This window comes from Ursus americanus, chromosome 4 (assembly GCF_024610735.1).
Source record: "Ursus americanus isolate L20-20 chromosome 4, mUrsAme1.1.p, whole genome shotgun sequence".
Lineage (NCBI taxonomy): Eukaryota > Metazoa > Chordata > Mammalia > Carnivora > Ursidae > Ursus > Ursus americanus.
This window is the reverse complement of record NC_142130.1, coordinates 94,185,061-94,201,140: the sequence shown is the minus strand read 5'-3', so window position 1 is coordinate 94,201,140 and position 16,080 is coordinate 94,185,061. Positions and strand designations below refer to the sequence as shown.

The 16,080-nt window shown below is 42.4% G+C and overlaps 1 protein-coding gene across 2 annotated transcripts in view; it reads left to right on the top strand.

Moving 5' to 3' along the window:
- The window catches only part of DSCAM (DS cell adhesion molecule), a 718,005-nt gene that overhangs the window by 645,713 nt on the left and 56,212 nt on the right, over nt 1-16,080 (top strand). For both annotated transcript variants that reach the window (XM_087861321.1, XM_087861322.1), the window contains exons 21-24: nt 7,268-7,421; nt 11,888-12,005; nt 13,320-13,483; nt 15,149-15,247. In XM_087861321.1, the coding sequence (XP_087717447.1) occupies nt 7,268-7,421; nt 11,888-12,005; nt 13,320-13,483; nt 15,149-15,247 (535 nt within the window). The remainder of the gene's footprint in view (nt 1-7,267; nt 7,422-11,887; nt 12,006-13,319; nt 13,484-15,148; nt 15,248-16,080) is intronic.

Below are 16,080 nucleotides of genomic sequence, written 5' to 3'. Positions count from 1 at the left end.
AGGTAAATATAATCAGGTATTATATTTCATCTAAACTATTGACGTAAACGTCCTAAACCCACCACGCTGGAAGTGACAGCCAGCCCCAGCACAGCCTGCTGTCCTGCCAGGAGCCGGGCTACCCTTTGCCACTCTGCATAGCCTTTGTCCTCCTCAGGTGTGACTCACCGATCTCTATATTCTTCCAGACTCCAGGCTCTCCGAGGAGTTTGCTTGGAGCTCAAAAACCCCTGACATTCCTCGGTGGAAATGCACACAGACTGCTCTCCACCAGACTGTCTTATTCCTGACTTAGCCTCTTATCGGGCCCAGAGATGGATGATGGATAAAACACCAGAAAGCCCTGCATAGACAGTCTCATGGGTTTTTTGTTAGGAAAGAAGGTACCAGCATCTTTGGGACTATCCTCACTTGGTAAGCCAGTTGCTAAAATATTAAGACAACAGGAAAAGTCACATTTAATATCCAGTTACATATATTATGAAGAAAACAAATCAACCTATCTATTGTTTAAATTGATCAGTTGGCAACCTTCTGCTTACACTTCCGAGAGCTGGAAAATGGTGCCTAATTATGACAGTCATCAGGGGAATAGAGTGGCATCAGAGGGTGATAACACCAGTGCAGCTAAATTTCCCAAATCACCAACAGGAACCCCTGGACAGGTTGACTATTATTTCTCACCCTAATCTGTAGAGAAATTTCATTCCAAAGGGAAGAAGTTTTTATAAATAAACCTTTTCACTTTGGCTTTTGGTTTCTTTTCTACATAAACAGTGAAACAAATATTGTTGCATAAGAAATTGTATTTTTTTATCATTGATTTTAGCTGTGCCTTGGGTTGCAGGTAAAAATTAAATAAAATGCTTATTTTGTAGGTAGTCAAGGACCGATTGTCCCTTATAGATGGGATGCTTATTGAGTTTTAACTAAAACCTATGTGCTCTTCACAGAAAAGCCTTATTTTCTGAATGTATTTTAATGCTCTGTTGATGCTTAATGTTCAATAGGAGTGATTGTTATAATTTGCACATCATTAAGCTTTGTAGAATTAATTTGGCAACAACATAGCCTTGGAGCATTACAGAATACAAATATACACAGTCTTGGGATTGTCTCCTCAGACTGCTAGGAAGCAAGCCAAATCCCCTCTGAAATGCTAGAAGGATCCGATGCTCCCATGATTTTCTGAACACAGGACAGGACTGGCGTGAGGGGTGGGGTGGAGAAGGGGGCAGGTAGGGTGATGAGGATGCAAGCATCCTAATGACTAATGAATCATTATGCTTCTTTCTTAACACAGATCCCAAGCTCAGTCAATAAAAAATAAAGTCAGAGAATTTCCCATGGTCGAATATTTGACATCATCGAACTTTACATCAAAAACCAGGGATGTACTGTCTGGTGACTAACATAATATAATAAAAAAATTATTATAATAAAAAAAGAAAGAAGCATAATTAACATCTGCACCCCTGATTAATTGTAGAGCTGGTCTTGCAGCTCATGCTGCCTACCGACCTACATGAGGTCTGCTTAACAGCTTACAAGGGTCAAAGTAAGCCCTTGTGTGTTTGGTTGCCTGTAACGGCCGCATGGACTCGGACCAGAGCACTGAGCTTGAGTCTCTGCTCACCTGTCTGCCACGCTGACGTCAGGAAGTCACTTACTCTGTACCTTAGTTTCCTTGCCTGGGTCCACTTTGATAACAAAATACCACATTGGGTGGCTTAAACAAGAGATCTTTATTTCTCATAGTTCAGGAGGCCAGGAGGTCCAAGATCAAGGCACCCTCAGATCCAGTGTCTGGTGCAGGCTTTTTCCTGCATTTTCATTGTATCTTCACATGGCAGAGAAAGGGAGAGAGAGAGAGAGAGAAACCAACCTCTGGTCTCTGCATCACCTTATAAGGGCACAAATACCATTCACGAGGGCTCCACACTCATGACCTAATTATCTCCTAATATCATCATATTGGGGGTTAGGATTTCAACATATGCATTTGGAGGGATACAGATATTCAGTCCATTCTGCCCCTGGCCCCACAATGTCCATGTCCTTCTCAAGTGCAAAATATATTCATTCCATTCCAACATAAGTGTTAACTCATTCCAGCAACTACTCTAAAGCCCAAAGTCTTATCTACATACCAGCCGAATCAGGTATGGGTGAGATTCCAGGTACATTCATCCAGAGAAAAAATCCTCTACAGCTGTGAATCTGTGAAACCACAAAAGTTATATGCTTCCAAAATACAAGGGTGGGACACACATAGGTAGACATTCCCATTCCAAAAGGAAGAAGTAGGAAAGAAGGAAGAATTGATGGTTCCCATGTAAGTCCAAAACTTAGCAAGGCACATCCCCCTGGATCTTAAGGCACAGGAATAATCGTCTTTGGCTCAATGCTCTACCCTCAAGACCTCCTGGGATTGCAATGTCTCCCCAAGTACTTGGTGGGACTGTGCCCACACTGCAGCCCTCTACAGAGGCTTTGTCTATTTTGCAGCTCTGCAGGGCAGAATAGAACCCCCAGGGCTCTCCCTGGCAGGATTCTCCCCCACTCAGCTCTAGGAGGTCCTACCCTCAAGGCTTCAGGTGGAGGCTGTCTAGCCTGTTGAGTGACCAAGGCAGTGACCCTGATGATGTCAGAATATCCTTCAAAGCTATTCTCCCCTTTTCTTGAAGAATAGCACAAGTTCAGGGCCAAATAGCTCAATCATCCTGTCCTGTAGAATCAAAGAACTCAGATAGCCGTTTTTAACTCTACCCCATCTGATGAAAACTGGCAGTGTTCCTGCTGCTGTAGCTGATTCAGTCCATGGCTGACACCGGTGCCAATCTTCTTATCACGTGGCTGCTGGTCCACACCCTTAATGTTCTCATCCACAACACACTTTCTCCTGTTTTTGCAAAGGATAGGCTGAGAATTCCCCAAATCTTTAAGTTCTGGTCCCTCTTTGCTTAACAATACTTTCTTTAACTCGTTTCTCCCTTTTTGCATTTTACCATGAGCAGTCAGGAGGAACCACAGTGCTACTTCTACACTTCACTTAGAATCTTAGCTAAATGTCCAATTACCTTCCACAGAACACTAGAACATGAACACAGTTCAGCATTTTCAGCAATATTTGAAAAATATTTGAGAAATATTTGAAAAAGGTTTATTGTAGGCAGCATATGGTTGTGTATTGCCTTTATATCCATTCTTACAATCTCTGCTGTTAATTAGGATTTTAGATCATTTACACTTAATATAATTATTAATATATTGATATAGGTTTAAATCTGTTATCTTGCCACTTGGTTTTGTATTGTCCTATTTGTTTCCGTTCTACTTTTTTTTTTTTTTTTGCTTCCTTTGGATTAATTGAACATTTTTTTATAATTCCATTTTATTTATTTGGCTGGCTCGTAAGCTTTATTTTACTCTTTTTTTTTGTAATTTCATTTTTTTATTATGATACATTAGTCACCATACAGTACATCATTAGCTTTTGATGTAGTGTTCCATGATTCATTGTTTGCATATAACACCCAGTGCTCCACACAATACGTGCCGTCCTTAATACCCTTCACTGGGCTAGCCCATTCCCCACCCCCTCCCCTCTAAAACCCTCAGTTTGTTTCCTGGAGTCCATAGTCTCTCATGGTTCATCTGCCCCTCTGCCCCCCCCCCCCTTCATTTTTCCCTTCCTTCTCTTAATGATCTCCCTGCTATTCCTTATGTTCCACAAGTAAGTGAAACCATATGATAATTGTCTTTCTCTGCTTGACTGATTTCACTTAGCATAGTTTCCTCCAGTTCCATCCATGTTGATGCAAATGTTGTGTAATCATTCTTTCTGATAGCTGAGTGATATTCCATTGTATATATGGACCACATCTTCTTTATCCATTTGTCTGTTGAAGGGCATCTCGGCTCCTCCCACAGTTTGGCTATTATGGACATTGCTGCTATGAACATTGGGGTGTATATGGCACTTCTTTTCACTACATCTGTATCTTTGGGGTAAATACCCAGTAGTGCAATTGCTGGGCCATAGGGTAGCTCTATTTTTAACTTTTTGGGGAACCTCCACACTGTTTTCGAAAGTGGCTGTACCAACTTGCATTCCCACCAACAGTGTAAGAGGGTTCCCCTTTCTCCACATCCTCTCCAACATTTGTTGTTTCTTGCCTTGTCAATTTTTGCCATCCTAACTGTGTAAGGTGGTATCTCAATGTGGTTTTGATTTGAATTTCCCTGATGGCTTATGATTTTGAACATTTTTTCATGTGTCTGTTAGCCATTCGTATGTTGTAATTTCAGTGATTTCTTTAGGTTTAAAAGCATATACATTTAACTTACCATTTTCTACTTTCTAGTGATATTACACACTGCACATATGATATAAGGACCTTATAATAGTATGCATCTGTTTTTTTCCATCTCAATATTTGTGCAATTGTTGTCATACATTTTACTTTTATATGTTATAAACCCCAAACTACATCATTATCTTTTGATTATCCATGATCTTTTAATGAGATTTAGATAATAAGAAAAAAAATCACATATTTACCTATGTAATTACCATTTTTGGTACTTTATATCCCTTTGTGTACAAATATATCTCTATCTGGTATCATTTCCCTTCTGACCGAAGGACTTTCTTTAACATTTCTTATAGTGTGGGTCTATTGATGATTCTTTCAGCTTTTTATGTTTTGAAAAAGTCTTTATTTCTCTTTAGTTTTGGAATATTTGTTTGTTGAGTGTAGATTTCTAGGTTGACTTTTTTTTCTTTCAGTGCTTTAAAAATGATGTCCCACTATCCTCTTACTTGGCGTCTTAGTCAGTTCAGACTGCTAAAACAAAAGTACCATAGATTGGGTGGCTCGTAAGTAACGGAGATTTATTTCTCACAGTTCTACGGCTAGATAGCTGAGATCATGGTGCAGTCATGGTGGGGTTATGGTGAGAGGCCTCTTCTGGGTTGCAGATTTCTCATTGTGTCCTCACGTGGTGGAAGGGGGCAAGGGAGCTCTCTGGGGTCTCTTTTATAAGAGCGCTAATCCCATGACCTAATTACCTCCCAAAGGCCCCACTTCCTAATACCATCACTTTGGGGATTAGGTTCTTGGGGAAACATTCACTAGCACTTGGATTGTTTTTGACTCGAACTCTGCTGACATCCTTATTTTTGTTCCTCAATGTATAACATGTCCTTTCTCTGACTGCTTTTGAGATTTTCTGTCGTGGTTTTGAGCAATTTAATTATGATATGCCTTGGTATGGTTTTCTTCATATTTTTGTGCCTGGAGTTCATTGAGATTCTTGGCTCTCTTGTGTTTATAGTTTTCATCAAATTTGGAAAAATTTCAGCCAATGTTTCATCAAACATTTTTCTGTTGTGCCTCCCTTCCCTCTTTTAGAGATTCCAATTACATGTGTGTTAGGCTGTTCAATGTTGTCCCGTAGCTCACTAAAGCTGTGTTAAGTTTTGTACCCTCTTTTCTCTGTGTTTCATATATTGATATATCTTCAAGCTCACTGACCTCTTTTTCTGCAAATCTAATCTGCTATTAATCTAATGCAGTGTATTTTTCATTTCACATATTGTAATTTCATCTCAAGTTTGACTTGGGTCGTTTTATATCATTCATGTATCTATTTAAATTCTTGAATATTTAAAGCTATAACATAGCTATAATACAGTTATAATAACTGTTACAATACCCATTTCTGCTAAATTTAATAACTGTGTCAATTATGGGTCAATGAGGATTAATTGAATTATATTTTCTTTATGAAAGAAATGTTTCTCTGTGTTTTCTTTTGAATTGCTGAAATTTTTTCGATAGCTTTTTTGAGGTATAATTCACATACTATAAAAGCCATGCTTTTAAAGTATGCAATTCAGTGGCTTTTAGTATTTTCACAGAATTACACAACCCCCACCATTATCTAATTTTAGAACATTTATCATCATCCCCAAAAGAAACTTTATACCCCATAGAAGTCACCCCCCATTCTGTCCCAACCCTACCCTGCCCCTGGCAACTACTAGTCTACTCTCTGTCTTCCTGAATTTGCCTATTCTGGAAATTTCATAAAAAGGGAATGATAAGTATGTGATATTTTGTGATTGATTTCTTTCACTTAATATAATATCTCCAAGATTTATCCAGTTAACATGTATTAGTACTTTGTTTCTTTCTATTGTTGAATAATACTCTATGGTATGGATACAACACATTTGTTTATCCATTCACCAATTGATGGATATTTGGGTTGTTCATATTTGGATGTCACATTATGAATTTTACCTTATTGAGCACTGGATATTTTTACTCCTTTAAATATTCTGATTTTTGGTCTGGGATGCAGTTAAGTTACTTCATGACAATTTCATCTGTATGAATTTTGCTTTTAATATTTGTTAGGCAATACCAGTGTGGTGTTCAATCTAGGCCTAATTATTCCCCACCACCAAGGTAAGACCCTGATGCACTGTATCCGATGCCTTGAGGTCTTCCAATCCGTCTGGTGGAACAGGCACTCTTCCCAGCCCTGTGCAAATGCTGGGCACCGCGACCTCTAGTCTGTTTAGGTAGTTCTTTCCCTAGTCTCTGGTAGTTTCCTCCCATGCCTGCACAAATCTGCCGCCCTGAATACCCACGTGGGACCCTCTTCTGATCCCCAGAGTTCTGTCTGTATATAGCTCTGTCCTGTGAGCTCCAGCTTCTTCCCAGTCTCTCGGACGTGAATCCTCAACTCAGGGAAGCCGCTGGGCTCCTCCTGGGCTCCCTCTCTGTGCCATGGCCTGGAGACTGTCACAAAAATGTAAAGCCCTGCAATCGTAGGCTCCCTTCCTTTGTTTCCCATATTTCAGAGAGCTCTGTCCTTCATTACCTGATGAGCAATGCCTTTGAGACTGTGGTTTCCTATACTCTGCGTGTTCTTAGGTGGTTTTTTTGGGGTAGGAGGCTAAATCTGTTTTTGTTACTCGATCCAGCAGAAAACAGATGTGCCATGACCCATAATTTCAATGGTTCAATTTCTCCTTGGTGGCTGTGAAAGCTGCCACAGAGAGCGATGTAAGCTCTCTACATGTATATATGAGATGTCAATATCGGTATCGTATATTCCAGCCTTTTAGAAAAGGATTGGTGGTGGCTTTTGTTTCTTATGATAGATAACATGTTTATAACCACTCCTTTAGGAAATCCACATGTGCCATTTGCCTCCTTGAATGTGGGAACATTTATGTCTCCTCTCACAGGTGATCAGCGAGTTTGAAGCCTCTCCTGACTCATTTTCCTACAGAATTCCCAACTTGAGTCGGAACCGTCAATACAGCGTCTGGGTGGTAGCCGTGACTTCAGCTGGGAGAGGCAACAGCAGTGAAATCATCATGGTAGAGCCGTTGGCTAAAGGTGCGCCACTGTGGTAAAGACCTCATTTCCCACTCTCATTGGACTGTTTTTAAATCCCTCCTCTACCAGAAATAAAGCTTACGATGCCCTAAAAATCACCAGAAAATCAGAGCATCACGTGCATTCACGTTCCAGCTTAAGAAATAAGGTTGCGGCTAGCTGGCACTGGGCTTTTGTGCAAATCAGGAAAGAATCCTCCTAGAAGAGAACACAGCGCTCAGGGCGAGTGGCTTTACAACTCAAAGTGTCTTAGGGGAAGTAAGGAAAAAGAGCCCACCCTCACCCCTTGGGTAGGTGAAAATCACTACATAGCAGCTTCCCAAGGAAGTCCTACTTTCATCAAAAGCAAGCATCAGACTTCTTAAAGAGAAATGATTATTTTAGGATCTATGGAATTTGGAAAATTATAAATATAAGAAAATCTTTAGCTCTTCTTCTATTGATAGAATGTCATAAACAAAGACCTTACTTAACAATGGGAAGTCAGAGTCACCAAAGAATAAAAGTTCGTGAAAATGGATATAGAATCTGTACCTTGAGGTGGTACTGCTCCTAAAAAGCATATATAGGCACAAACTATTCTTATTATACTTCTGGTCATTGCGACCACCCAGTGTTTAGGGTCTCACTAAATTAGCACTTTTCACGAGTAAATGTACTAACATCACAATTCCAGGCCAGCAGGAGGTGCCCCCTAATTTTGGAATATACCACACTGGCAATTTATTACTAACGAGGCTGCTAGGTGCCTAAAAGAGAATGTAAGAGAACATTCTAAGATTCCAATTTTGCCTCTAAGAGCTCTTGAGAACAGGCTTATTAATGGGTAGCTAAGAAAAGGCAGAGTAAAATAGCGAGGGGAAAAGAGAACGCTGTCCCATTTCGAACACAACTGCAGATAGAAAGTAAATACGTTGTTGGTAAGGAAAATAAAATCGTGGATTTTTTTGTGTGTGTCCACCCCCAACACACACTCTCACACTGGAAAGCAGTGATTATCAATGGGCATAAGGTCTATACCATGAGATCAAAGCAAAGCAGCAACGTGAGATGCAGGATAGCAACAGCTTTACCTCCTCTCTACTTCTGTGTATTCAGTGTTAGGCAGGCAATTGGGGAAGTCCTTTCTCTCGAGACATCTGGCAGGCAGGTGTCAGATATGGAGAGGGTTCAGCACGCAGACACCCCCATACCTGGGATGGGAAGAACCCACCTGGGAGTCAGAGTCAGGTCCAGGAGTAGCCCCAGGTCCAGGAGTAGCTCTACCGAACATCAGCTTGCTCTGGGGAGGGAGAGGCACAGGGGGTGCCAGAGAGGAAGGGGTCAGGCCAGAGAGGCAGGAGAAAAATCAGGAGGGCAAGGCCAAGAATTCAACAGAGATGATTTGGAAAAGAGGGAGTGGTCTTCCCTCAGCAGCTGCTGGGAGGTCAAGGGAAATAAGACTAGAAGTGCCCCGGGGCTGGCCATTCAAGGGACCTCTCTGACCTTCCTGAGAACAGCTTCATGGGGAAGGGAGCAAATGAGGGGACAGAGGGAGGTGAGGAAGCAGATCTACTCCGCAGAAAGTTCTCTAAACACACATCACCTGGAAGAAGCCACAAGAAAGACAAGCTGGAGCAAGGGTGGGTCTCATGCTAGGAAAGGCTCTGTTTTCGCCATGGCTTAATATGTCAGCTAGCAGAGCATGTTTGCATGGCAATGGAAGACCCAAGTGGAGGGGAGGGAGGTGATAATCTGGGAGGAAGAGCGGGGCCACAGGACCGAGGGTTGGAGGAAGAAACACAAATGGGTTTATAGGTTTGGTGACAGGAAAGGCCAGGTTCCCAGTCTGTGTCTTCTATTTCCTCTACCAAGTATTAGGCATTTTGGGGGTTGGCGGAAAAAGGATGGGAAGTTTGAGAAGAGGAAGGACAATAGGAAATCATCATTGCAGAGAAGTGGGAAGGAACTTCCTAACAAAACAGTGAGCCTGGCAGGGAGAGCGGACAGTCCACTTGAGGTCAGTGATTGTAAATCTATGGTGGGTCTTAAATTCTCAGTTGTATGGATTTCTTCAGAAATGTTCAAGTGGGGTTCACCCAGAGTTAGGGTTGATCCAGATGGGTTTTCCAGAAAGGAGCTGAACAAGGGAAGGGCTCAGGCTTGGAGCAGACATTCCACCTGAAAGGCTCCATGCAGAAGCCCCAGATGCTGGCAAACCAGGAAGGCTGAAAGATACAATCTGGAGAGATGATGCTGCCGGCAGCCCAAGGAGACAGCTTCAAGTTATCCTGCAGTTGCTAGAGATCAACACAGGCAGCCACAGTGGCAAATCTGTCGGCAGGTAGCAGAGGCCAAAATCCAGAGTTAGGTCACAGAAGGAACTGCTGTTTAGTGAATGAAGTGGCAGAATGGAATCCTGAACCCAGCGCTGGAGGAACAGCATCCTGAAGGGTCCCAGGGCCAGGGTTGACCGAGAGAGCACTGCCACGGGGCTGAGAGCAGCACAGGATCCGGGAGGGATGTCCCGGTTGCAGGCGGACAGCAGTTTCTCAGAATCACTTGAGGTGCTTGTTAAAAGACAGACTCCTTAAACCCACCAAAGATCCACCAAATCACAGACCAGCCTAGGAATCTGCATTTCTAACAGATTCTAAATGATTCTCTTGCCTGCTTTCATTTGAAAACCAGCTCTGATAGGTTCTGTCACTTAGTCTTGGAATTTCGGATGAGGACTCTTTAAATTCCTGTGCCACAAATGGGCATTAATTCTACAAACTGGGTGTGTTAGGCTTCAAGAGGAAATGGTTCTGGCCTATATTTCTCAAAATGCAGATGGGAAATTATTCACAAGTCCTGGAATTGGTTTCAAGAGTTATAGCCAGCATATTAAAGTACTAGAATGGAATAGAATCAAATAGTCTAGACTGACCTGAAAAAGTGAAACACAGCAAGTATTCATTTGAGGCCCTTTGTCTTCAGTCACGCACGTCCCAGCACGTGTGTAGCTTCCGGGATTCAGAGTGCCACATGTTTCTTATGGTAGTGAGGGGGTGTTAAAAAGCTTGAAAGCCGCTAACTCTACCTGGCTTTCCTAATCATCCCAACTTTGCTGCAAAAACGTTCCTCAGCATATAAAATGATGGTCTGAAGGGTTTGAAATGGAAGATGCCAAACACCCAATGCCAGAAATCCAGTGCTCCCTGACCAGGATATTTTTGTTATGACGAGAAATCAAAAACGTCAGTAACTGAAACAGTGGTCTTTGCCGTCCATGAGCCGTCTCCGCAGACCCTGCTCCAAGCAGGAAGAGCTTGCTGTAATGCTTGCTGCACAGCGGGCCCAGCTTCTGAGCCCAACGGCGTTCCGTCTCTGTCTCAGCTCGGGCCCACAGCACTCAGAGCAACGAAAAGAGGAGTCGTATGGTAGACCTTAATAACCAAGGCTTGTGTTCTAGGCCAGGATGCCTCTGTGATGACTGGGCTCCATCCATGCCCGTTGGCCAGTCCAAACCCTCAAGCCCCAGATCATTCCGGGTCCCAACCTTGGTCCCATCCTTATGGCTCCAGAATCAGATGGGGGCCACCTTTCTTATGTGGTTTTGGTGGCTGTTCATCTGGCCTCGCTCAGCTTCCAGAGGAAGCATCCCAGAAGACGGTGTCCCAACATATGGCCAAGATGGGGCACATTGTTTTGCCTCTGGAAGACTGGGGTCTTGGTGTCAGCTTCTGGGTCTCCCTCAAGAAGGGAGCACTAAGAACCTGTCAGTGCCGGGCTCCTCGGTCTTCAACGAGGCCCCTGCTGGCATAGGTCCACATGGGCTTTTTAAAACCTCTCCACTCCTGCGACTTCGGGACTGTCACTGGTACCAGAAGCCTCTGGCCGATGCTGCCATTGGAGCCTCTGAATCACCGTCCCAAGCAAACAGTTGTTCTTCAAGAGAAGCTGCTTGAAAAGCATTCATTTTCCTTAACATTTGTTCTGAAGATCAAGTTGACACAATCGAGTCAGGGAAGTAGAACAAAACTGACAGAAGTTGTTCTGTGTTACTCGTCCTTCTCTTAGCACTTTATGCCTCGTATTGTCTGTTCTCTCAAATATTAAAAGTGTATTTTAACGTGCGGTTTTGGTGTTGAGATAAATTGTTTAATAAAGGGCTCTGACAAATAATTGGGCTCATGGAAAACACAGCTTGGGGATGCTGGGCTTATGAAGACCCAGATATTTAATTTGGGCTCCTCATGTTTAGTCAATAGAGGGGGGGAATGCTACCATAGGGATTTTTAGCTATTTGTATGTTCTTACAAGAAAATCCCGTATACACATCCTGATAACCAGAGAACGATGTTGGCAGGTGTATCCCTAACCGGCTATGCTGCTTTCACCCTTTGGGGGGGGGGGTGTCACCGTATGGGGGAAGGGCCTTTTGGCTTTTGTGTCAATGAGGCTGTGGCATGACTGGGCTTCTGCTCTGTTTGGCGCCCCAGCTCCAGCACGAATCCTGACGTTCAGTGGCACAGTGACTACTCCGTGGATGAAGGATATTGCCTTGCCTTGTAAAGCCGTTGGGGACCCTTCTCCTGCAGTAAAATGGATGAAAGACAGGTAACCAGTAACCTAATGTATGCCTTTAGCGAGACTCTAAGAGATTATATCAGACATACCAGGCTGGGTCTGGCACTCTAATGCTGTCTTCATTTCCACTCATGAAAATTCCAGGAAACAGCAACTCTTCTGAGATGGGAGAGGAGGTGGAATGGGGGGTGGGCTCTTGGCTTTAGCACTAAAAGGGTCTGGTGTGTGTTGCATCTATCTTCCGTGAATTCAGAACCTTTATATTCATAACAGAATGCCTGCAAGGAAAGTAGCCCAACCAACCCAATAATCGCTGTACTTTATCATATAAATTTCCTCTATAACAGAGAGGAACACGCCCCCCATCACAGGGGTGCCCTCACACCTGTCTTTCTCCTTCCAAGATAATGGTCCAACTAACCCTACCTCAAATGCTCTGAGAAATGACTTTAAGAGATGCAATGCATTAGGACTTAGCTAATATAAAATCTGGTTTTCCATACTCAATAAGTAATTATTAAAATAATAGCAGCCAAGATAGGAGGCAGAAAGTGGGTGAGATATATTCTATCCTGTAACTTTTCTAAGTGCTTTCTCTATGTTCAGAGGACAAAATTAGGATATAAATAAAGAGCTGACAATTCACTAATGAGCATGGAAATTTGATATAAAATGGATTCAGCAGAGTGCCTATTTTAAACAAAAGCACTTAAAAGACATAAACTATTGAAATAATAGTCTTGGTCCAGGGACCACTTTTCTCCTCTTTTAAAATCAGTTAATGCAAGGAAATAAATACAGTCCCAGGGTCAAGAGGCATCCTGCCTGATGTGGGGATGGCCGAACAGTCACCATGGCGGCAGTTATAATGGCGAGGGGACTCTTTTTATTCTAAGACCAACGCATCACCCTCTTGAGAAACCACAGTTCACTTTTTTTTTTGGGTCAAAATCATGAACAGCTATAAATCTAAGCAAGTCCACAAGAGACCCCACATTTAGGTGTCCCTATGTGATTGGGTCAAAATGGCACTTCTGCCCCAGAAGGAATTCGCAAGAGGGGGTGGCCGGTGCCCGCATGGTGGAGGAAGAAGGGGCCCATTCGGGATGCTACAGGCATTGACGTATGTGACAGCCAGAAGCCAAACCCCCAGCACAGAGCTAACCTCCACGTAGCACGCTCTCCAAAGAATGAAATTCAGCTTTGGATTGTTTTTGTCGTGTAATCACAATTCAGTTCCGAGGGCCTTGTTGACCTCAGAGAGAGCCTTTATGCTTTTCGCCAGCCTCAGCTAATTTGGATTGTAATTTCTTTAATCTGTGCCCTTTTTTTCCTGTGAGGTAGTAACGGGACACCCAGCCTAGTAACGATTGATGGGCGGAGAAGCATCTTCAGCAACGGGAGCTTCATTATCCGCACGGTGAAGGCGGAAGATTCCGGCTATTACAGCTGCATCGCCAATAACAACTGGGGATCAGATGAAATTATTTTAAATTTACAAGTACAAGGTAGAAAGTTTGAGGACTCTTTTTAATGATATTTTTTCTACGTGTGACTATATGCAAAGAGTAAAATTGAACAAACTTAAAAATCAGCCTTTCTAAAGAGCTGATTGCTATGTTCATATTACAGAAAAATATACTTGTTCATTTTGGAAAATGTAATGCAGCAAACCCAAGAAAATAAAAGCACTCATAATCCCAGAGATAACGCTATTTACACTTTTGCGTATAGAGAGCCTAGTCTCATTTTTCTCGATGTGCAGCACTGAGGACGTCCTGGTAGCTTCTGCTAATTGCACGGTTTACTCTACATATGTGTAAGTGGAACCCAGAAAACACCAAGAATAAGTCTGAATTGAGGTCTTTTATCTACTAATTAACCAAGCTTTTATATGCAGTGTACGTTAAAAGGTCATCCACTGAAACTCTACGGATATTGCTATATTTAGTTGGGTTTTTAATGTAGTATATGTGGTTTTTCTTGATAGCGAACACAAAAAGTACATGACAAATTCAAGATAGTTGAATTAAAATCACGTGTAAAATCCTCAGCGGCCACAGACCAGTTCAGGTTTGGGTGCACAGTGATATTTTATTAGTTGAAAAACCAAAGAGTATGCTTCTTTGGACTTAAATGTTGTCACATTAATAAATCACAGTGAGTAAAAATAAAATCAGTATTGTCCTCAGGGGGGAGGGAAGAGGAGGAGAACAACAATATTTTTTAAAAAAATGTAAAATTGGCCTGAAATTTCAAGTAAATTGGAGTCAAGAGAATCCCATGGTGTTTCAGAAGATTGACTTGATGTTGTGACTCGAAATAGCCGGGTCATGTTTTCACACCTTTGAGTTAATATATATGGGCCTCTCTCAGAGGAAAAGAAATGGACATTTTAAGGGAAGTGTCTATATAATTTGGATAACCTGATTCTGAATTTCTTCAATGTTTCTGTCCTCGGTGCTGACCCAAAATAATATTGAGGCCCATTGGTTTGAAGTATGTATTCTTCAAGTCTTGTACGAACGAGCAAGTTCACGTACAGCCAACCAATGGCACACCTTTGATTTCCAGAGCTGAGTGTGTGTGTGTGTGTGTGTGTGTGTGCGCGCGCGCTTGTGTGTGTGTGTGTGTATCGAATCTTGGGGTAGTAGCTAAAAAAGTGGCAATTTTTGCAATTCTTTTTCCCACTAGCCACTCTCCCCTCCCCCGCTCTCCCTCCCTTACTTTTCCCTCACCCAATCTCCCCTCCCCCCTTTCCTCCCCTGTCACATCCTGGGAACAGAACAGCTAAGTGGATGCCATTTATCTTTCTCACTTGGATCAAGGCTGAAATTCAGAGTAATGCAAGCATCCTTAGAAAGTTTAAAGGAGATTTCAGTAAGTGATGAACGACCCAGAAATTCAAGGAATCAGTGAGGAAATGAGTTAGATATAAATCCAAGTAGAAATGCAGTTGAATTTTCGTTAAATAATAGATTCACTCTGCTCTATCTCTTTAACCAAGGACATCAACTAAAAAGACATTTTGACAGAAGTGAATTGCATATTTTGGCAACCTAAAACACTTATTTAATAAATGGCTGTTAAAAATGATTTGGTAAATGGCTGTTCAAGCAGATTAAAGATGTGAAAAACTAATTCTTGTTTTCTAAAAACTGTTTCCTATCTAGTTCCACCCGATCAGCCTCGGCTTACAGTGTCCAAAACGACATCTTCTTCCATTACGCTCTCGTGGCTCCCTGGAGACAATGGGGGCAGTTCCATCAGAGGTAATGAGCAATAGGTTGCCCACAGTAGTTGACTGTCACTATCCATCCCCAGGCTGATAAGTGACACATCTCCATCAAGTAACCGTTCTGCGTTAGTTACAATTAATTCTCCCACTACCTAAACAGCAAGCCACACATCTATTCTTATGGTATTTACTGAAACCCATCATTCATCCAAGGCATCCCATTCACAAAATAACCAGTGTGCCTCCAATCTGAGTGAAAGATTAATGAAAGCAGAAAAGAAAGAAAGAATTTGGTAATCTCTCCCCCAAAATTCTGCATACTGTTTCTTCTCCATGTTGTCAACACTCCATCATTCATTCATTCCTGTACTCAATCATTCATTCAAGTAATTAGTACTTACTAATTTAATTTAATTAGTAACCAAGTGGTTATTGTTCTAATTTATAAAGCACAAAAAGGGAGAACCTAGAGTTTAGGTAGGAAACGATCTATTTGCACAAAACTTTTGCATTGAGTCCATAGCAGAAAAGAACAAAGGAAGTCTGTCCTGAGGAACGAGATAGTGTGATAATTTTAGCCTGCGCAGAGTTGGGAGAACATCACTCTGAGCAAGCTGTGGCCACAAGAAAGGGAGAGAATCCGGGGGAATACACTAAAGATGCACGGGAGTGGGGGAGGGGGCTGGTCCTACATGGGAGGGGACTTTCAAAGGCAGAGGACATCCCCTCTTCTGAATGAGGAAGGTGAACAGACAACTGGAAATAGGGGGTCATTTCAGGGTGAAGCCAGCAGGGTCTTGGAGCCAGCTCCTTCCAGCTCACGAGAGTAAGCTCTCCTCTCTCTTCTCTGCCTTATACTCAGTGACT